The sequence below is a fragment of the Bos javanicus genome, chromosome 11 (assembly GCF_032452875.1).
Source record: "Bos javanicus breed banteng chromosome 11, ARS-OSU_banteng_1.0, whole genome shotgun sequence".
Taxonomy (NCBI): domain Eukaryota; kingdom Metazoa; phylum Chordata; class Mammalia; order Artiodactyla; family Bovidae; genus Bos; species Bos javanicus.
Genome location: NC_083878.1, coordinates 99,196,062 through 99,218,502, shown reverse-complemented (window position 1 = coordinate 99,218,502; position 22,441 = coordinate 99,196,062). Strand labels below are relative to the sequence as shown.

At 42.4% G+C, this 22,441-nt stretch overlaps 3 protein-coding genes across 4 annotated transcripts in view; 2 read left to right on the top strand and 1 right to left on the bottom strand.

Moving 5' to 3' along the window:
• NUP188 (nucleoporin 188) overlaps window positions 1–18,349 on the bottom strand; it is a 43,931-nt gene extending 25,582 nt beyond the window's left edge. For both annotated transcript variants that reach the window (XM_061433763.1, XM_061433764.1), the window contains exons 1-8: window positions 18,252–18,349; window positions 12,219–12,273; window positions 10,816–10,889; window positions 7,976–8,060; window positions 7,328–7,408; window positions 6,799–6,843; window positions 2,146–2,238; window positions 1,887–2,006 (exon numbers count right to left, since the gene is read on the bottom strand). In XM_061433763.1, the coding sequence (XP_061289747.1) occupies window positions 1,887–2,006; window positions 2,146–2,238; window positions 6,799–6,843; window positions 7,328–7,408; window positions 7,976–8,060; window positions 10,816–10,889; window positions 12,219–12,273; window positions 18,252–18,283 (585 nt within the window). In that variant the 5' untranslated portion in view covers window positions 18,284–18,349. The remainder of the gene's footprint in view (window positions 1–1,886; window positions 2,007–2,145; window positions 2,239–6,798; window positions 6,844–7,327; window positions 7,409–7,975; window positions 8,061–10,815; window positions 10,890–12,218; window positions 12,274–18,251) is intronic.
• On the top strand, window positions 2,600–3,253 carry LOC133257615 (deoxyuridine 5'-triphosphate nucleotidohydrolase, mitochondrial-like). Its single transcript, XM_061433789.1, has one exon. The coding sequence runs from the start codon at window positions 2,678–2,680 to the stop codon at window positions 3,170–3,172; it is 495 nt and encodes a 164-aa protein (XP_061289773.1). The 5' UTR covers window positions 2,600–2,677; the 3' UTR covers window positions 3,173–3,253.
• Window positions 18,350–18,366: 17 nt separating the features above from the next.
• DOLK (dolichol kinase) lies at window positions 18,367–20,466 on the top strand. The gene has a single exon (XM_061433773.1). The coding sequence runs from the start codon at window positions 18,695–18,697 to the stop codon at window positions 20,309–20,311; it is 1,617 nt and encodes a 538-aa protein (XP_061289757.1). The 5' UTR covers window positions 18,367–18,694; the 3' UTR covers window positions 20,312–20,466.
• The last annotated feature ends 1,975 nt before the right edge of the window (window positions 20,467–22,441 follow it).

The window sequence follows — 22,441 nt, the reverse complement described above, 5'->3', positions numbered from 1 at the left end:
ATTTTAAACACATTTGAATCCTTAAAGTTATTTTTATTAGGTAATACATGTATAAAAATAAGATTAAAAAAAAGTCTTCTCCCTACAATTTCTGTTGCCCAGGTATCCAAATCTATCCCCAGAGGCAACCACTGTTGGAGGCATCTGTCTTTCCTTCCGGCAATATGCCATACACTTTCATTCATTCAGACTAGTGGCTGCTGGGGGCCAGGTGTCACAGACTAACAGCAAACTTCCTAGGTAGACAGAAATGTTCTGTATATTGATCACGAAGGTGGTTAGGGCATATAACCATATACAACTGCCAAAACTCAAAATGAGTGAATTTTACTGATGCGAATTATACCTGAATAAAGCTGGGAGATGCTACAGATTACTCACTTCAAAATGTAAGTGTGGATGCATTTATGAAATAAACTCCAAGTGAAACTACTAGGTCAAGCGATACGTGCTTTTCCATTTTTAGATATCATCATAGTGTTTTCCACTGAAAAATACACAAATTCAAACAGTAAAATATAAGTGCCCATTATCCCAACTGTTGGATGTGAGTGTTTTATATGTTCATATCGTTTGCCTGTTTTTTCTTCAGTTTTGCTTACTGATTTATAGGCATCCTTTCTATTTTAAGAACCCTTTGTGCTATGAGTTTGTCTTTTGACTTTACTCATAGCACTATTTTTGGCGTTTTGCCTTGTAAAAGTTTTTGATTTGATGTTGCTGAGCTTATCTTTTAACAGCTTTTGAGTTTTACTTTTAAAAGTCTTCTCCACTCCCCATAAAAACAAAATCACCTCCCATGTTTCTTCTAGTACTTCTATGGTTGAATTTTTAAATTTTAAATCATTGATCCCTCTCTGGTTTTCCTCTGGTAGAAGGAATGAGAGAAAGAGAAATAATAGATTTTTCTCCAGATGGTTACCCAGTAGTTCCAACACTATTGATCTGAATAACTTATTAATTAATTGAAAATGTCACCTTTACCATACACTAATTTCCTATCAGCATTTGGTCCATACTAGACATTTTACTTACTATGTGCTAGTCTTCAGTATATTTACTCATGTACCAATGCCATCTTTAAATTATTTTAGTCTTATTTATAATAAAATTAATCTTCCTTTCTCAAAAATTTCCTGGTTACTGTTACTTACTGTATTTTTCAAATAAATTCTAGAACCATATGTCTAGTTCCAAAATAAAAGGCAAAGCAAATACTTGTTAGTATTTCTTCTAGAATCACACTAAATTTATAGGTAAAAATAAGGCCTAACACTCAGTGCTGAGTTTTCATTTTCAAGAGTGTGCCATGTCTTTCCATTTGGTTGATATTCCTTTTAGCATTTTAAAGTTCTATTCGCTTAAATTCTGGATTGTCATAAGCTTATTCCTGAGAAATTTATGCTTTTGTTCTGTAAGTGAGCCCTTTTCTTCAATTAAATACTTTAAATAATTACCGTCTATATTTTGGCTGAATTGTTTTAATAAACATGTACTGTTTTCAAAACATAAAAGATTATATTCTAATTTATAAATCTATAAATGCAGATTGGTTTAAGACTTAGGATAAAGCAATTAGACTCAATGTCATACACTTAATAGATGAGGATAATGAAGATGAAATCTTGGGTTGAGAGTTTCATTAACCATTAAAAGAATATTTCAGGTAAGAAAAAAAAATTAATTGGATTGACAAAGTCAAAAGAAAAGTCCAAATTAAGTACCATAGTTAATGTTGTGATTCATATGACATCTTCAAACTTTTCTAAAGAGTGATAATCTATAAATGTTTTAAGTTAGTAAGTAAATAAATAATATAACCTAGAGCTGTATAAGCAAAGATACACAATTCTCCAGAGTTACAGGAGGGTCCAATAACCACATACCATGAGGTTTCCATGTGTCTCCCACGTTGGTGCTTCAGTTTTATAAAGCTCTTCAAACTGCTGTCTATATTTTGTAACTAGCTCCTTTTCCAATTTATCCACACAGTCGGCATATTCAACCTTAAAAAAATTCAAAACAGGGTAACTTGCATCTTTTGTAAAAGGTAAATATTCAAATGAACAGAAATATGAATAAATTATTAAAAAAAGGACTAAATTTTACAGGGTCAAGAGAACCAAGAGGACTAAATGGGCTTACCCTATAGGGGTGTCTTTCATCTTGGAAATAAGTGAGAAGGTGTAAGACACAACGAAGAATACAGGTTCTTTCTTCATAGTAATAATCTGCAATCTGGGAAGAACCCAAAGATTCAAAATCAGTTACTCACCTCTGCATAGAAGATATTCAATTTTAAATTTACTGACAAAGAAATCACTTAAAAATGTGAAAGAAGTTCCTAAAAAACTGCATATATAATTCCTTGAACTATATAAGAAATTACAGAAATGCAAACACTGTTAAGCCAAAAAAGCAAAAGATCTTCTTGAACTAGGATACAAGTCAAGTCATACAAGATAAAAGGAATTATTTAATAATAAAAATAAGTTGTCTAGCATGATCTTAGTTCAGCATTCAAGTAACAAATAATGCTATAAACTGACAGGCCAAATACATGAAAGCATACATAAAAATATCACTAGTGGAAAGTTTAGAGCTCATCCGCGCTCTCTCTCTTTCTCTCTCTCTCTTGTTCCCCCTGCTCCCTCTTGTGCCCACGTTTTACACTGCCATGCCCTGCTCTCAAGAGGCACAGGTCGTCTCCCCCAGCAAGCGGGCTCGGGCCACGGAGGCTGGCGATATGCGCCTCCGCTTTGCCCGGCTCTCGGAGCACGCCACAGCCCCCACCAAGGGGTCCGCGCGCGCCGCGGGCTACGACCTGTACAGTGCCTATGATTACACAGTACCACCAATGGAGAAAGTGCTTGTGAAAACTGACATTCAGATAGCCCTTCCTTCTGGGTGCTATGGAAGAGTGGCTCCTCGTTCTGGCTTGGCAGCAAAACACTTCATAGATGTAGGAGCTGGTGTCATAGATGAAGATTATAGAGGAAATGTTGGTGTTGTCCTGTTTAATTTTGGCAAAGAGAAGTTTGAAGTCAAAAAGGGTGATCGAATTGCACAGCTCATTTGTGAACGGATATTTTACCCAGAAATAGAGGAAGTTCAAGTTTTAGATGACACTGAAAGGGGTTCAGGAGGCTTTGGTTCCACTGGAAGTAATTAAAACTTATGCCAAGAACAGGAAATGAGAATGTACTTTTTTCTTGAAAATAAAGACTTTGCTTTAAAAAAAAAAAAAAAAAAATATCACTAGTGTATGTCCTAATTGCTTGCAACTGATGTACTCAGTTCTCATTAAACAGGAAACTACTTCAGAATTCATGGTCAAATTCCATGTTAAAATGAGATTCTATGCCCACTCTCACCATTTCTAGTCAACACAGGATTGAAAGTCCTAGCCACAGCCATCAGAAAAGAAAAAGAAAAGGTATCCAAATTGGAAAAGAAGTAAAACTGTCATTATATGCATCTGACATGATCCTATATATAGAAAACTCTAAGGATTCCACACAAAAACTACTGGAACTGATAAACAAATTCAGCAAGGTAGCAAGATACAAGATTAACATAAGAAATCTACTGTGTTTCTTTACACTAACAATGAAATTATCAGGCAGGGAAAGTAAAAGAAAAAACCCTTTTAAAACCACAACAAGATAATCAACAAGGATCTACTATATAGCACAGGGAACTCTACTCAATATTCTATAATAACCTATGTGGGAAAAGAACATGAAAAAGAATGGATATATATGTATTCATATAACAGCAAGAAGAGATAAGAAAGCCTTCCTCAGGGATTAGTGCAAAGAAATAGAGGAAAACAATAGAATGGGAAAGACTAGAGATCTTTTCAAGAAAATTAGAGATACCAAGGGAACATTTCATGCAAAGATGGGCTCAATAAAGAACAGAAATGGTGTATGGACCTAACAGAGGCAGAAGGTATTAAGAAGAGGTGGCAAGAATACACAGAAGAACTATACAAAAAAGATCTTCACAACCCAGATAATCACGATGGTGTGATCACTAACCTAGAACCAGACATCCTGGAATGAGAAGTCAAGTGGGCCTTAGGAAGCATCTCTACAAACAAAGCTAGTGGAATGATGGAACTCCAGTTGAGCTATTTCAAATCCTGAAAGATGTTGTGTCAAAGTGGTGTACTCAATATGTCAGCAAATTGGAAAACTCAGCAGTGGCCACAGGACTGGAAAAGCTCAGTTCTCATTCCAATCCCAAAGAAAGGCAATGCCAAAGAATGCTCAAACTACTGCACAATTGCACTCATCTCACACACTAGTAAAGTAATGCTCAAAATTCTCCAAGTCAGGCTTTAACAATACATGAACCTCCAGATGTTCAAGCTGGTTTTAGAAAAGGCAGAGGAACCAGAGATCAAATTGCCAACATCTGCTGGATCATCGAAAAAGCAAGAGAGTTCCAGAAAAACATCTATTTCTACTTTATTGACTACGCCAAAGCCTTTGACTGTGTGGATCACAATCGACTGTGGAAAATTCTGAAAGAGATGGGAATACCAGACCACTTGATCTGCCTCTTGAGAAATCTGTACACAGGTCAGGAAGCAAGTTAGAACTAGACATGAAACAACAGACTGGTTCCAAATAGGAAAAGGAGTACATCAAGGCTGTATACTGTTACCCTGCTTATTTAACTTATATGCAGAGTACATCATGAGAAACGTTAGGCTGGATGAAGCACAAGTTGGAATCAAGATCGCCAGGAAAAATATCAATAACCTCAGATATGCAGATGACACCACCCTTATGGCAGAAAGCGAAGAACAACTAAAGAGCCTCTTGATGAATGTGAAAGAGGAGAGTAAAAAAGTTGGCTTAAAGCTCAACATTCAGAAAACTAAGATCATGGCATCCAGTCCCATCACTTTATGGCAAATAGATGGGGATACAGTGGAAACAGTGGCAGAGTTTATTTTTGGGGGCTCCAAAATCACTGCAGATTGTGACTGCAGCCATGAAATTAAAAGACGCTTACTCCTTGGAAGAAAAGTTATGACCAACCTAGATAGCATATTGAAAAGCAGAGACATTACTTTGCCAACAAAGGTCCGTCTAGTCACGGCTATGGTTTTTCCAGTAGTCGTGTATGGATGTGAGAGTTGGACTATAAAGAAAGCTGAGTGAGGAAGAATTGATGCTTTTGAACTGTGGTGTTGGAGAAGCCTCTTGAGAGTCCCTTGGACTGCGAGGAGATACAACCAGTCCATTCTAAAGGAAATCAGTCCTGAATATTCATTGGAAGGACTGATGCTAAAGCTGAAACTTCAATACTCTGACCACCTGATGCGAAGAACTGACTCATTGGAAAAGACCCTGATGCTGGGAAACATTGACAGCAGGAGGAGAAGGGGACAACAGAGGATGAGATGGTTGGATGGCATCAGCGACTCGATGGACATGAGTTTGAGTAAACTCTGGGAGTTGGTGATGGACAGGGAGGCCTGGCGTGCTGCAGTCCAACGGGGTCACAAAGAGTCGGACACGACTGAGTGACCGAACTGAACTGATAACTGAATCACTGTGCTGTACACCTGAAACTAACACAATATTGTAAATCAACTAATCTTCAATGTAAAATTTTCTAAAAAATTAATAAAAAATCACACCAAAAAAATAAAATACTCAGGAACATACCTTACCAAAGAGGTGAAAAACTTATAAGCTGAGAACTATAAAATATGAAACACTGATAAAGGAAATTGAAGATGATTCAAAGAAATAGAAAGATATTCCATGCTCTTGGACTGACAGAGTTAATATTGTTACAATGGATTCTTTACTGTCTAAGCAACCAAGGAAGCCCATTAAAATAGCAATACTATCCCAAAACAGTCTACAGATTTAATGAAATCCCTATGAAATTACCCATGACATTTCTCAAAGAAGTAAAACAAATAATACTGAAATGTATATGGAACCATAAAAGACCCAGAATTGCCAAAGCAATTCTGAGGAAAAAGAACAAAACTGGAGGCATAACATTCCCAAGTTTCAGACAATACTGCAAAGCTACAGTAAGCAAACAGCGTGGCATTAGGACAAACACTGACATATGATCAATGGAACAGATTAGAGCCCAGAAATAAACCCACGCATCTACAGTCAATCTTCAAAAGAGGAGGCAAGAATATACGATGATGAAAAGATAGTCTCTTCAGCAAGTGGTGTTGGGAAAGCTGAACAGCCACGTAAATCAAGTTAGAAGTTACAATACTTCCTCATACCACACTCAAAATGACATAAAGACTTAAATATAAAATAAGATACCATAACAACTCCTAGAATAGAACAAAGGCAAAACATTCTCTGATGTAAATTGTAGCCATGTTTTCAACACTTAGATCAGTCTCCAAAGGCAACAGAAATAAATCAAAGCAAAAATAAACAAATAGGACCTAAGCAAAGTCACAAGCTTTTGCACAGCAAAGAAAATCATAAACAAAATGAAGACAACTTTGGAGGTTGGGGGAGATAAATTAAAATATTCAAATTAGTCCTACTGCATTTAGACCTAGAGTAAAAATATCCATGGACCAGTTCCCATTCCCAGTGGCTGATGAATCTGTTATGGAAAAAGGCTTCAGTCGGGTCCAGCAGAAAGCCTCGTTTCACAGATGAATTAATGAGCTTCTGCATTACGACATCAATGCTTACTCAACAAGAAGCCAAAGTGCTCAGGAGAACTCGGTCAAGCAGCTGTTGCCCAAGTTTACATCAAAGAATGGAAATGGTGACTAGCACTGACCTTCAGGATTAAGGCCTGGCTCTGCCTCTCATCTTGCAGCACCGTCTGAAGGAAGAAAGGGCAGTCAAAGAGCTATCTTATAAGAAAAATCAATTAACAAAGAAAAAGGTAAGCATCTTTACCTTATCCTTCAAGACTAAAACTGCTCATTCATGTCTGGATATGTTTTTTACCGAAGTATATCCAAGTCTGTGCTTAAATTCCTGCCGCTGTCCTCTGGCCTCAGTTTTCTCATATGAAAAATCAGGGGTTGGAAAGGCTAGACGTTGTCTCAGGTCCTTTTCAGCTCAGACACCCTGTGATTCTATGCTTAACACATTAATCTTTGGCCTTTCAACCCCTCCACATCTGAGGACGGACACCAACTTAAGCATATGTCTTTTCAAGTTTACAAGGTTTTTCCTGAGAATGGCTGTATCTAATCACCCATCTCTGCTGCAGAGAACTGGTACCAAAACTATATGAAGTGTCTAAAATCAACAAGGAAGAGGATAAATGCAGGAGAAGGCAGCTGGACATAACTACAAACCTTTAGTGAGTCCCGAGTACCTCTGTAATCCTCTTGAAGGTAACACTGGAGTAACTGCACACTCTGTTCTTCATCAAGACCCTACAAACAGAAGCCATAAGGGAGGAACAGTCACCTCGGGTCAGAAACCACAAGGAGTATGCAAAGCAACCTAAAGTTCTGTCCCCTGGAATGAACACAGAACTTGAATAAACAAAAATTCTTTTAAAAGATTTCAAAAACGTAATGATTTTAACTCAATAGGAGAAAAAAGGAGCAGCCACTGATGTGCAATTTACATGCCAATTAAATTTACATGTCAGAAACAACTGTGCTTATTCACCAAGCACATTAACATAGCAGGAGGCATGATCTGGGTTTCCAAAATTAAAAGGAAGCAGCTATGTATTTAAATACAATCTAGTCAACTTGAAGAACACCACAAGCATGCTGAAGGCGACTCTATGATGTGCAGTAAACAGGGTCAGGCAACTTGACTTGTGGCTTTTAGCAAGAAGAGTTGCTACCTGAGCATTTTTGAAATATAATATGCTCTAGTTAACTCTAAAACTGAATTAAACTGAATTTTCACCAACAATCACTAACAGTAAAACCATGCATATCCACCTTTCAGGTAATAAACTGAAGCCAGTGCTAATTTTTACTCACCAAAAACTTGCTGATTCTTAAACCCAGTTCCTTCAGTGGTGAAGCTACATCTTTACTAGCTTTCACTTTTTCAGCTGAACTTGGACTATGAAAAGAACAGTGAATCATTTTTTCATTCTCAATGACTCTCTAGGGGTTTTAAATAAAAATACCTAACCTTTCCCTGCTCTTTAGGTGCCTATAAAACACACACACACACAAGTTCATCTCTACAGACTTTATAACACAAAACTATGTCTAAGTAATAAATACAGCATATGTCTGTTACAAACTATAGTTGTAATTATATTATTTGTAGTCATACTTAGTGACATTAATTATTTTGATCCTTAGAACTATCCTGGAAGGCAAACATTACTATCCCCATTTTGCAAATGGAATTACCAACACTTAGGAAGATTAAATAACTTACCAAAAATCTCACAGCTAATAAAGTCGACGTGAAATTTACAACCAGGTCTGTTAGCATACGTACATATATTACCTAGCTATGTCCACTGGGAAGGCCTAGATGCTACAACATCCCAGCAGCAGCGAACACATCCAGATCTTTATTTCTAACATCATTCTCTAATGAAAGGTATTAGGACTCCTTGGAGAAATGACTGAGTCTAGAGCTGGGGTGGGGAAAATACTAGATGAGCCTGGAGCATCTTGTAATGCCAAAGAGTAAGAAAACACTCAGAAAACAAAAGGATGGGGACATATAAAAAATCTGAAAGGATGCCCCATGGCCAAAGTTGGAACAGGTATAAAAAAAGTATGAAATAAATGAGTCCATGATCTAAATAAATGAAAGAGTGAGTAAATATATACATAAAACAAATGGGAAAAAAGGGAACAATCTTCCTTACAGAAGTTCAGTAACACACATATATGCTACCCCTTTTAGGAGGTAGTTTAATTCCACTACACCCCCCACTCTGAACGTAGACTACACCAAGTGACTCATTTCTGATAAATAGAGGAGGGGAACAGAAAAGTGACTTTACAGAGTAGACATCTGGCAAACGCTACCTTACCCAAGTGAGCAAGGTTAACATCACCAGTGACTTCATGTGGGTAACATGTATCCTCTGCCATGATATGATAAGAATGAGACTTCACTGCTGTGTATTCTTTCCGAAAACCCACCACCTCAATAATAGTAATAATAATAAATCATACAGTTCTAAATTGAAGGCATTATACTACAAAATACTTGACCAGTCCTCCTCAAAACTATTTGAAGTCATGAAAATCAAGGCAAGATTGATACACTGTCACAGCTAACAGCTAAGGGGACATGACAACTAAATATAATCTGATTCCCTGGTCTGAATCCTGGAATAGAAAGAGGACATTTAAAAAAATGTCTTTAATGGCTGATAATGTGTTAAATCCAAATTAAGCCTGCAGTTAAAAAAGAAAAAAAAAAGTCTGTCAGACTTTAAATTTCATGTTATTACAAAGGGAACTTTTATCTTTAAAAAAAGAAACTCATACCACAAATGCTCATTCTGTGAACTGAAGCATATTGTTGTTGGATTTTTTTTTTTAAGAGAGACTCTCACATTTCACAGAAAATCCACAACACAAAGGCTACTATAAAGTTAAACAACAAGTTCTGAAAGAGGTGACACAGAATGATGATTAAGAACACAGACACTGGAGTGAGACTGCCAGGTTTGAATCCTGGTTCTACCACTTACTAGCTGTGTGACCTTGGGCAAGTTACTTAACCTCTTTGTGTCTCAGTTGCCCCATCTGTAAAATGGAAACAATAATAATAAAAATACCTAAACGTGATAATATAGTGCTTATCTTCTTTAAGTTCATCTATCCTAGATACATAGTAAAGTATTTACAGATAAAAAAACATGATATCTAGGAGTTACTTAATGTAACTATGGCGGAAGGGAAAAAAGAAAGTTCTTCACTAACATAAGGGAATGAAGGTGGAAGGTGAAGATGTAATAAAATCAACAGGTGTTCAAAAATAGAGGGAAGTGAGGGCAGCTTGGGAACTATGAGGCATAACAGAATGAGATCTGGACTAGGAATTAAGAGAGTATGGTCCCATAAGGTTTATTCTCTTTTTAACTACATTTTATTATTCTCTTCCACTGCCCAGCAAAAAAAAAAAAAACAACTATATATTCAAACAAAGAATAAAAATAGTACGTATCTCAAAGGGCTGTTGTAGGGATTAAATAACTTACCGTAGGTCTAGGCTTAGAGCAGTAATTGGTACACAATAAACACCACCTAAGTGTCCCCTGCTATTCTCATTGCTCACTGCTATATCCTAGCATTTGGTGCTGACAGTTTCTCACACAAACAAGATGGACTGAAATAAATACTAGGAGTATTAATTGAGTATTTAATAAAGCCTCATTCCCAATACTAGGCTTATACAACAGATTCGACAATACTGTATTTCTAGAAGGATTTTCCTTTTCTTCGACAGAAAAAAATGTGCCATACTCCTTTTCCCTGGTTAAGCAAATTATGTTCTCTCTGGTCTAACTAACCCAGTAATACCATAAAATCCTACATGAGGTATATTATCATATGTGAAACAGATCACCAGTCCAGGTTCGATGCATGAGATAGGGTGCTCAGGGCTGGTGCACTGGGATGACCCTGAGGGATGGGATGGGGTGGGTGGGGGGTTCAGAATGGGGAACATATGTACACCCGTGGCTGATTCATGGCAAAAACCACTACAATACTGTAAAGTAATTAGCCTCCAGTTAAAATAAAAAATAAAATAAAATAAAATCCTACATGAGGATGGTTTCATCTATCCCAGGTTCCTCGGGGAAATTACTCAAATGAGACCCACAGAATAGCCATACCTGGGAGGTTTATAGTAAGAAAGTCCTTCTAACAGCCGCTGCCAATGTTTATTCAGCTCTGCCTCAATCTGATTCTGGGAAAAAAAAGAAGGAAGTTATACCAATGCGATTTTAATCAGATTCTACAGTCACACTGAGGATAACATATTCCTTTGAGTCTTTTTAACATGCATCTTTCCCCACAGCTGAAATAATTTTGAATATAGAATTCTGTAGCCTGCTTTTCTTTGCTTAACATTCTAACATAATGATTTAACCTTATTATGAAAATCTTGATAAACATCCTTTCTAGTAGTTGCATAATATTTTACCAAGTGATTAGATCATAATTCATTTACCATTCTTCTAATATTAGATATACTTAAGCTGGCTGTAATTCTTTATTCATATGAATATTACTATGGTAAAGAGCTTGTGCCCAAAGTTTCTTCAGTACTTCTTTCTTTTAGATATATTCTCAGAAGTGGAATTATCAGAAGAGGGCATACAAAAAAATGTTAAAACTCTAAAAAAGATGTAACATTTACTATGTTAATTATAATCACAACACTAGAAATACTCGAATGTTATCTTAATACTTTAGGGCTTCCCATGTAGCTCAGCTGGTAAAGAATCCACCTGCAATGCAGGAGACATCAGTTCAATTCCTCGGTAGGAAAATCCGCTGGAGAATGGATAGGCTACCCACTCCAGTATTCTTGGGCTTCCCTGATGGCTCAGCTGGTAAACAATCTGCCTGCAACATGGGAGACCTGGGTTTGATCCCTGGGTTGGGAAGATCCCCTAGAGAAGGGAATGGCTACCCATTCCAGTAGTCTGGCCTGGAGAATTCCAGGGACATCTATAGTCCACGGGATCACAAAGAGTCGGACCAGACTGAGCAACTTTCACTTTCATTTTAACACTTTATCCTTACAGAGTCAGAAATGGGGGATGAACATGAAGATTGTTCTTTACTGATTATACACTTGAAAATGCCCTAAAAACCTCAGCCTCTGTGACCTAAGCAGCTAGCTAAGTGGAAAAGGACAAAAAGGCAAGTCAGTATGAGATGAAGGAAAGATCTGAGATTCTTTCCTAGCCTGCAGTGGTAAAATGGTTTTTTTACCCTACCCTCAGCAGCCAATCAAGTAGCACTGGTATCTTTTTAGAAAAGGAATCACTAAGATACAAAGAAAAGTAGAGACTTGGAAAACTTCAGCAGCTAGGCTGTAAGACAACACTGCATTTCAGTAGAGAGAATTGGGGAATGCATAACGCTTCTTTTAGAAATACAATGGGAATTAATTTTAGGAATAAAAAAAGGTGTTTACTTCCTATTTCAAAGAGAAGGAGGAAAATATTTTTTGGTAATAAAAGCTACACAAAGAACCACAGAATCCATCCAAGAACATACCACTTACCAGTTCTCTCAGAGCTGACCTTCCTAGCAGAATTGTCCACAGTTCTCTACTGCTCCTGAAAAATGATAGAAAGCAGAGGTAAGTTTTCTCTTTTGGGGAAAAAAAAGTATATTTTAGAATTAATGAAACATAGTAATTAATGAAATACAGTACATCTTCTATGCCAAGAAGATGCTTCAATTTAGTATTTCTGTCTCCTCCCTTTTCATTAAAATGTGGTGACTAATAAGGAACAAGAATCTAGAAAATGACTAATCTATTTCAGGACTCCCATCACCTCCAGAAATACATGACATAATGTACTTTCTCAATCAAGCAAAGTCTAACAGTCATTACAAATGGCACTACCTTCACTCACTCCTTAATGGATTCCCACTAGGTGGTATCTGCAGTGCTAAATACAGAAGTCAAATAAAAACACAGGAGAGGTGGGGCCAGGTCTTGGTGTCAAATGGTGGTCTCCAGCACAGCTCACCCCAATGAGTGCTCCCCAGTACCTGTGCCACCAGTGTCCTTGACCCCAGAGGGAGTCACAGTTGCCCCCCCACCCTGCCCGCCTCCCCAGAAAGACCCTCCAAGACCATCAGCTCATCACTCAACAACAGGCATATGAAGACTTCTGGAGAAATGTGTCATCTCTGGGGAATATGGAGACTGAGATGAAAAAAAAAGTGAGTCCTTCAATAAAAGTACATCACAGCAAGAGGAAACAAACAGAATGAAGGAACACAGTGACCCGGTGCATGTATCTCCCAGAGCAGCCTCTGTCTTCTCTTTAGCATGGAGCCAGAGAAGCAAATTCTGCTTCCTACATCATATTTTCATATATGCTTTGCACAGATTCACCAACTATTATTTATTATTTTCTTTCTCCCTCTTTGTGTCTGTATAATTATATATAATACAAACATGCATACATTTGTATATATGTACACATGCACACATTTTCCCAAAACTATACAAAATTGTATTAGAGACATATTCCTATATCTGTAAACATTTCAGTGTGTTTTTCCTAAAAGCAAGGACAACATCTTACACAGTACAACTATCAAAACCAAGAAATTAGAACTTTCCTGGTAGTATAGTGGATAAGAGTCCACCTACCACAGAGGAAGGAGCTTGGCAAGCTACATTCCATGGGGTCGCAAAGAGTCGGACACAACCGAGCGACAAAACACAGCACAGCCCAGCCAACGCAAGGGGCACGGGTTCAATCCCTGGTCTAGGAAGACTGCACATGCTGTGGAGCAGTTAAGACTGTATACCACAACTACTGAAGCCTGCATGCCTAGAGCCTCTGCTCTGCAACAAGAGAAGCCACCGAAGCCCACACACCGCAATGAGCTGCCCCCAGTTGCCGCAAGCAGAGGAAGCCCAAGTGCACCAAAGAAGCCTCAGCGCAGCCAATAAATAAATAAATGGGAAAAAAACCCAAACTGATACCAGAAAAGAAAGCATACATATAGTCCCTGCTTCCATCCAGTGAGCTCTTCAAATATACTCCCAACTATGTGCTAACCCCATTTCCTTCCCTCAGCCATGCCTTCGGAATTTCAGGAAAACTTGCTTTGTGTTTTGTTTTTTTTTTAATCTACAATTAAATTTCAAAATGCAGCCATTAAGAAATTATCTCAAGAAAGGACTATAAAAAGCATAAGGATTATATTTGGGGAGATTCTAAATAAGCCCTAGAATAGCTACCTGAAACAATTAACACTGCTTGGAAAGCCTATCTTCAGAGAGAAGATGAAAAGGTCCTAATAAAATATATCAGACAGTTAACAAGAAGAATGCAAGTTATATTAACTATGAGGATAAACTGAAAAATCTTTTCCTCATCAAAGCAAAACACAAAGCACTAGCCCTATCTATTTAAAAATGGTCTTTCAGGATTTTCCCATCAGAAGAGGATTAAATTAGACATCTAAAAATCATAAATCTCTCTTCTAAGGGTTAATGCTACTAAGAAAACAACTTCGATTCTGCTGAATCAATAATCACCAACTCCCACAGTTGCACTGTGGAATCACTATAAATCATTTTTCTGATAACAAGCAAGCATTCACTATTTTAAAATTAGGAGATTAGATCCAGTTGATGAAACAAGTACGTCCTTTTGCACTGATGCTGCTGCTAAGTCGCTTCAGTCGTGTCCCAGAGACGGCAGCCCACCAGGCTCCCCCATCCCTGGGATTCTCCAGGCAAGAACACTGGAGTGGGTTGCCATTTCCTTTTCCAATGCATGAAAGTGAAAAGTGAAAGCGAAGTCCCTCAGTTGTGTCCGACTCTTAGCGACCCCATGGACTGCAGCCTACCAGGCTCCTCCATCCATTTGTACTGATAAACTATATTAAAAGGTATGACTAAATCAAGCCCTAAGAAATTAAAGACAGAAGCAAGCTCACTGTTTAAAGAAATGTATAGTAAATTTGTAAAGACGATAAGTATCTAACGTATTTGTTTGGTAAATCCGACGTAGCAAAAAATAAAGGGAGGGCTTTATTTAAAATGTCATATACTGAGCAACTTCACTCCACTCACTTCTTACTTTATCACTGGAGAAGGAAAGGGAACCCACACCAGTATTCCTGCCTGAAGAGCCCCGTGCCCAGAGGAGCCTGGTGGACGCGCCTGAAGTGACTAAGCAGCAGCAGCGCACTACTTCCACTTTACCAAAGGCAGCTTCTGGTTTGCACCAAAAATATCAGCTATCTATTATATAAGAATAGCTAATAATGGGGCTAACAGTGTCCCACAATTAATGGAAAGAAATTTATTATTAACTGAAGGCTCTGGTATGCCTGAGCTAAATTACTCTTTCTGGATCGTACATCTTCCAATTTCAGAAGCGTGGGCACCAGTGAGCTCTAATTTATCGGCATTTGCTTTCAGAACTTTGATCTCTAGCTAACTACGTAGCAGTGATTCCCAAGAGACTCAGAATACCACTTCCTATACTCAAGGACCACCTGCCAGGATCCAGAATTCTTTGTTTACTCAAATTCAAGATGTGGGTTATTTGTTACACTAAAATCCATACAGTTCAAACAAACAATTTCCCAAAAGAGTGTTTCTCAGAATGAAGTTGGTCCTCAGGCCAAACAGCCAAATCAGCTGAAAACAATACAGTAACACTGCAGAACCCTGGTCATTCCCAGAACCACACTTACTCAGAGGTTAGGCTTGGGAAATCTACATAGTAAAATCAATTCCTAAATTACCACTGCTGGAGGGCATCAGCTTGTCTCAGAGGACCAGGTCAAAGACCTGGTCAGTATAGATTTTTTTGCCTTTTATGTCTGACATATTGGCTTTTTTGGGGGGGTGGAGAGGGGAGAAAAAGATTCTGCTACAAAAAAAGACTGAAGTAATGCAGTAACTTTTATACTTACTAATTAAAAGAAGAAAATAGCTATTTCTTTAGAAATAAAGATTCTCATTTGCAAAACCAGTCTTTTGTTATAAGGTGTCAAAAATAATGTTTATTGAAAACAAGTTGGCTAACAAGATTAGCCAACGTTTACTGAGCAGTTACGTGGGGGACTGTGCTAAGTCTTTTATGCTTTGTCTTACTGAATATTTCAACTGACCTATGAGGCAAATACTATTACTATCCGTATCATCTCATCAGGAAACTAAGGTTTCAGAGTGGTTAAGTAACTTCTGTAAGGCTACAAAGCTAATATTTAATGGAACCAGGGCTTGAACCTAGGCCTGCAAGACTCCAAAGTTTAATCATTATAAGACAGGGCCTCAAGTTGCATCCAGGAATTCACTCTGCAAGCAGGTAAAGACTGAGGTGAAGTTTTCTGTCCTATGGTGGTATATCATACTCTAATATCGAGGCTGGCACACAGCAGAAGTCACCACAACGAGAAGCCTGAGCACCACAACAAAGAGTAGCCCCTGCTCACCACAACTAAAAAAAAAAAAAGCCCACACAAAAGCAATGAAGACCAGCAGAGCAAAAACTAACAAATCAATTAAAAAGAAAAAAAAACCAAACTCCGAGTCCCTTTCAGACCTGCAAACTAACTGGAACAGAAAAACTAGAAAAAAATATTACATGCAGAAGTGCCAAGACATGGCAGAACAAAAGAGAACACAGTAGCTTATCAGGAAGGGAATCATCCTGGAAATGAGTGTTACTAGCTCTTCAATTCCTACACATTTATGATCTAGGAATAACGGAAGCCAAATAAATAAGACCTTGACGACACTCATAAACTTAGTGTTGGGAATGATAAAGGATGTTAAACATAACACAATCAGCAAAAAAGTAGAAAGTACCAAAGGGCAGGACCCTAACAATTAGACACTACAAGGAATAAAACCACATGGGACAGAAGAGTCAGAGAAGACAGTGACCACTAGGAACTAATCCAGGGATTGAAGAAAGACTTCACCTCAAACTCAGACCTGGAGGTTGAGCAGGTGATTCTCAAGACTCAACAGATAAGACTGGAATTGTGATGTCCAATTCAAGCCTCAGGGTAACATCTTCTACATATACTTTCAAAAAATGAAATAAGTGCTACAGTATCTGTCATTTATTTGCACAATAAGTAAATAAATTTGAGGTAAGTACAAACTAAGGCACAGAAATTAAATAATTTGCCTCAAAAGTGAGATTCAAAAAATTTACTGACTTGCAGCCCAATGTTCTAGCAGACAACATGGAACTCCACTTCTACAAAAGCTGGAGTTAGTAGAAATAGCAAATAATCAGTAGAGATATTCACGTGGTTGGAAACCTTTGGATGAAAGCAACTAAGAGATTGGAAATACCACGGAAGTAAAAATCCCTTTCATTAAAGAAGCCGCCTTGCCCTGCAGGAGCTAAATTTTACCCAAGATCCACAAGGGCTGTAAGATAAGCCTGAGAAAAGGAGAGCACGGTGACCGCAATGCTGCCCGACGTAAGAGCTGACATGATAGAACGGCAGGAGGAAGAAACAAACCGGTTCTCACAAAGTTCAGAAGCAGTTCAATGGAAATTCCAAAGATGAAAATCTCACTCCAATAGAGAGGTGAAAGAAGTGACAAGTGGAATAAACATTTACTGACAGTTTATTACTGCTCTTCTGGGTGTTGAGGCTACAGCAGTGAAGTGAAGAGGACAAAAAAGTGGGGAAACGTTGCTGGAACGAGAGGGAAAAAAAAGTGGCAGGGGCGGTTGGGCGGGACGGGTGGAAGGGAGAACGGAGAACACTTTGAAGCTGCAAGTGAGAGATGGAAGTGCGGCGATTCGGCTAAAGCTTGAGTGGGACACTCCAGTTGGGAGTTCGGTTTGTGAGTCATCTGTAAATTACAAGGTGCCTCCCCAAGAGTTGTGGGAGTTCAAGGAGATAACGCGGAGAACCAGAAAGCGCGTCGCCAGGGTTTGGCGCTAGTACGCTAGTAAGAACTGTCTTTTTAATATTTTCTCTTCCTGTCCTTTTAAAACCCAGTAACAGCGCCCGGGATGCCGACTGAAGGAATCAATGCAAGAGAAAACGACTAGCTGGATGAATGAAAGAGCGGCGAAAAGAGGGCGGAAACCGCAAGGAGGTGGTTCCGCGACTCCCCGAAACAGACCTCCCGGCGAGAGCACTTGAGGGCACCGGGGGAGAGCCCGCCGGGCACAGGAGGCTGCGGCGGGGACCGGGTGGGGGCTCCCCCGGGCAACCGCGAAGCGCCCCGTCGCGCCTCGAGGGAGCGTCACACCGGACAGGAAGCGCGGGGAGAGGGGGAGGGGGCGCCGAGGGACGCACCGCCGGGAGAGGGAAGGGGAGAAGGGCCGGGTGAGGAGACGGGAGGCCGGAGCCTAGAGAAGGGGGAGGCACCGGCCCCCCCTTTTACAGAAGTCGCCTCATATCCCCGCGCGCGGGGACCGTTTGGCCGTAACCGCCTCCCGTCCCGGCGCCCGTACACCTAGCCGGCCTTCGCCCTGCCACTGCCGCCACATCTCGCCCTCAACTCCCGCCCCGGCTTGCGCTTGGCTTGGACCCCGCGCCTCAGTCATCCCCGCCGACTCGGCCCGCTCCGCACCTCACACACTGACCGCCGGCGGCAGCCGCCATCTTCGCGCGCGCGCGCGCCCCCAGCCCCGCCCCCAGACGCCACGCCCACGTGACCGCGCGCTTCCAGGGCGTGAACCGGGTTTTCGTCACGTGGATGTGGGGGCGGGGCCAACATGGCGTTGCCGGGAGAGGTGAGGAACCCCGGGCAAGCGTGGCCGAGGCTGTGAGGGAGGTGGCGGAAGGGAGACGTCTACGCCGTGAGTGGGAGGTGGTGGAGGATAGCCTGACGCCAACTCCCAGGCGGCATAGAGTGGCCTACAGGGGAGCTTCCCTTCCGGAGGGAGCTGGAGAACGGAGAAAGAAGGTGCTGGCAAGGCGAAGCTACCGCTGTCTGCCGGGCGGGGATTAAAGGGCCAGAGTCCAAGGCATCCCTAGTCACCCCGGTTTTCCGTGGGTCCGGAGTCTAGAGACATGACCCGAGAGTGCGCTCCCCCGACCCCTGGGTCCGGGGCTCCGCTGAGTGGGTCCGTGCTGGCAGAGGCGGCGGTGGTGTTCGTAGTGGTGCTGAGCATCCACGCAGCCGTGTGGGATCGATACTCGTGGTGCGCCGTGGCCCTCGCGGTGCAGGCCTTCTATGTTCAGTACAAATGGGACCGGCTCCTACAGCAGGGAAGCGCGGTCTTCCAGTTCCGAATGTCCGCGAACAGCGGCCTACTGCCCGCTTCGGTGGTCATGCCTTTGCTAGGACTTGTTATGAAGGAGCGCTGCCAGGCTGCGGGGAACCCATATTTCGAGCGGTTTGGAATTGTGGTGGCGGCCACGGGCATGGCAGTGGCCCTCTTCTCCTCAGTATTGGCCCTGGGCATCACTCGCCCGGTGCCCACCAACACCTGTGTCATCTCGGGCTTGGCTGGAGGCGTCATCATTTACATCATGAAGCACTCGCTGAGTGTCGGCGAGGTGATCGAGGTCCTGGAGGCCCTGCTGATCTTCGTGTACCTCAACATGATCCTGCTGTACCTGCTGCCTCGCTGCTTCACCCCCGGAGAGGCGCTGCTGGTCCTGGGTGGCATCAGCTTCATGCTCAACCAGCTCATCAAGCGCTCTCTCACTGTGGTGGAAAGCCAGGGGGACCCCTTGGACTTCTTCCTGCTCGTGGTGGTGGTAGGCATGGTGCTCATGGGCATCTTCTTCAGCACCCTCTTTGTATTCATGGACTCGGGCACCTGGGCCTCTTCCATCTTCTTCCACCTCATGACCTGCGTCCTGGGCCTTGGCGTCGTCCTGCCCTGGCTGCACCGCCTCATCCGCAGGAACCCCCTGCTGTGGCTTTTTCAATTCCTCTTCCAGACAGAGACCCGAGTCTACCTCCTAGCTTATTGGTGTCTGCTGGCCACCGTGGCCTGCCTGGTGGTTCTGTACCAGAATGCCAAGCGGTCATCTTCTGAGTCCAAGAAGCACCAGGCCCCCACCATCACTCGAAAGTATTTCCACTTCATTGTGGTAGCCACCTACATCCCAGGTATCATTTTGGACCGGCCCCTGCTCTACGTGGCCGCCACCGTATGTCTGGCTGTCTTCATCTTCCTGGAGTATGTGCGCTACTTCCGCATCAAGCCCCTGGGCCATACCCTGCGAAGCCTTCTGTCCCTCTTCCTGGATGAACGAGACAGTGGGCCGCTCATCCTGACCCACATCTACCTGCTCGTAGGCATGTCTCTTCCCATCTGGTTAGTCCCCAGGCCCTGCACACAGAAGGGTAGCTTAGGAGGAGCCAGGGCCCTAGTGCCCTATGCAGGCGTCCTGGCCGTCGGTGTGGGTGACACTGTGGCCTCCATATTCGGCAGCACCATGGGGGAGATTCGCTGGCCTGGAACCAAAAAGACTTTTGAGGGAACCATGACATCTATATTTGCTCAGATCATTTCTGTAGCTCTGATCTTAATCTTTGACAGTGGAGTGGACCTGAACTACAGTTATGCTTGGATTTTGGGATCCATCAGCACCGTATCCCTCCTGGAAGCCTACACTACGCAGATAGACAATCTCCTTTTGCCTCTGTACCTCTTGATATTGCTGATGGCCTAGCTGCTGTGCATTAGCGATGGAAGAAGCAGGGACATGGGGAGGACCAACGGTCCCCAGAGCAGCCAGCCACCTGGGCTTGAAGAGCCAAGATGAGAAGAAGCAGATTTAATTTTTCAACTGATTCAGATTTAAAATAAAAATCAAAGCACTCCTGGTTTTAGTTTTGCTGACATTTAAAAATGCAAAAAGGCTTAAAGTCTAGTGCAACAGCTCATAGAGCTTGAGTGTGCTACGGGGCCCCTGCCTTGCAATCCTTGAGGGGCCAGAGTAGACTCTGGAGGCAGTAGGGCAGAGGGGTTAACATTTCAGGTTCTGGTGTCAACTCGTGGTCAGAATACTTAGCTGAATCACTTCTTAACTGTGTGAGTCGCTTAATCCCTCTGGGTCTCAGTTCTCTTGTCTGCAAGATGGGAATAATAAGATCCCATATTCACCTTCACTCTGGTGAAGTGACATGAATGAGGTGTCCAGCCCAGGGCCTGCACATAGGTGCCAAAGGGCCACATCAGTGAGGGACAGTGTCTTTGTTACCCAAGACGAGTCATTAGCTCAGCAAAAAGCCAAGCAGACCAAAGGTTATATGGGTTGTACTTGGAGAGTAGAATGACCCTACTCCTCTGGCTTCATTCGGAGGACAGTCCAAGAGGAAAACAGCCAAGTGCATGTGGTTTCTCCCATTTGGCTGAGGAAGAGCTGAGGGGGAGAGAGGGCATCTGTTCCTTGCACCCCTGGAAGGGCTGGAGGAAGAGGATCGGGTCCTGGACTGACTCCCTGTTTCAGCCAACCCCACCCTGCCTCAAGGCCTCTGCTGCCCGGCCGAGCGGTGCTGATGATGGACAAGCTGGACAGCACAGGGTCCTTGTCCAAGTTCCTCCTGAGACCTCTTTGCCCTCCTGTCATGTCCACACCTGTGTGGGTCTCTTCTCTGAGCGAGGAATTAGAGCCAAGGGGGCTGGTGAAGCTTACTGAGTGCTCAGACTCGCTCTGCTGGGGAAGCCAGGGATAGGCATGCTCCAGCCTCGCTCTCTTCAGGGCAGAGTCCAAGCTCTGTGGTTCCCCACTGTATCCCCCAGTGCCAACACAGCCTGGCAGGTGGCCAGAACTCAGCAGACCTTCGTTGAGTGGATGAACATTTCCCATCAGTGAGAAGATAGCACAGCAGGTTTCTCAAAGGTTCTGCCCACTTCTCCCCAGCCTAACAGGGAGAGACCTAGCAGGAAGAGGTGAGAACTCTGCCCCACCAAGGCTGGAAGCAAGCAGCCCAGCGCTGGGAGCTTGTGCTTCTGCCTGGGCTTCACCAGCAGGCTCTTTCTCTCAGAGGAGGGTATTGAGACATTCCTTCTGGCCTCAAAGAAACGTTAACAAACCCTTCCCTTTGCTCAGACTGCCGCTACTGCTTGGCTGAAGGAGGCAGCACCACGTTAGGGTGCAGAGTATATGAGTGCTGGCTTTCCCCCTGACTCCCCAGGTGGCCTTGGTTTGTCCACATATACAGCAGGGGTCAGAAGTCAAGGTCATAGAATCTTAAGGCCTCTTGAGGCTGGAGCATGCCTACCCCTGGCTTCCCCAGCAGAGCGAGTCTGAGCACTCAGTAAGCTTCACCAGCCCCCTTGGCTCTAATTCCTCGCTCAGAGAAGAGACCCACACAGGTTACACAATGAGAGAGGGCGGGAAAGGGAAGGGAAGAGCACACGGGCCTGTAAGGACCAGCTCCAGCCAGCGGTCACCTAGGCTGGACCACAGGCCCAGACTCTTGACGCAGGCTATTGACCTGCTCATTCAAGGCAGCTTAGAGACATGGATCGTTATGTGAAATCTCTCAGCTTTAAAAAGTTGTGGGTTGGTTTGTTTGCTTTAATGCTGAGGCCCAGACAGAACACTTCTGCGTTGTGAAATCGGCTAATGGTCCCCAGTTTGCAACCACTGGACCAGACCCCAGCCAAGCAGGTTTGGGATTTGGTCATTGTTCCTGCAGATCTGGGTGCCTGTCAAGCATGCCCAAAAAGAGGGACCTGTGAAGGCCCTAGTCCAGCCCCTTGGTGGGCCCAGAGAGCAGGGCCTGGACTGAGCTGGAAAGCGACCAGAATCTAAGACTAGATTCCAGGCTCCAGTCCTCTTTCCCCCCAGAAG

Coding starts and splice junctions, on each gene's coding strand:
- LOC133257615 (XM_061433789.1), top strand. CDS start 2,678: ATGCCCTGCTCTCAAGAGGCACAGGTCGTCTCCCCCAGCAAGCGGGCT.
- DOLK (XM_061433773.1), top strand. CDS start 18,695: ATGACCCGAGAGTGCGCTCCCCCGACCCCTGGGTCCGGGGCTCCGCTG.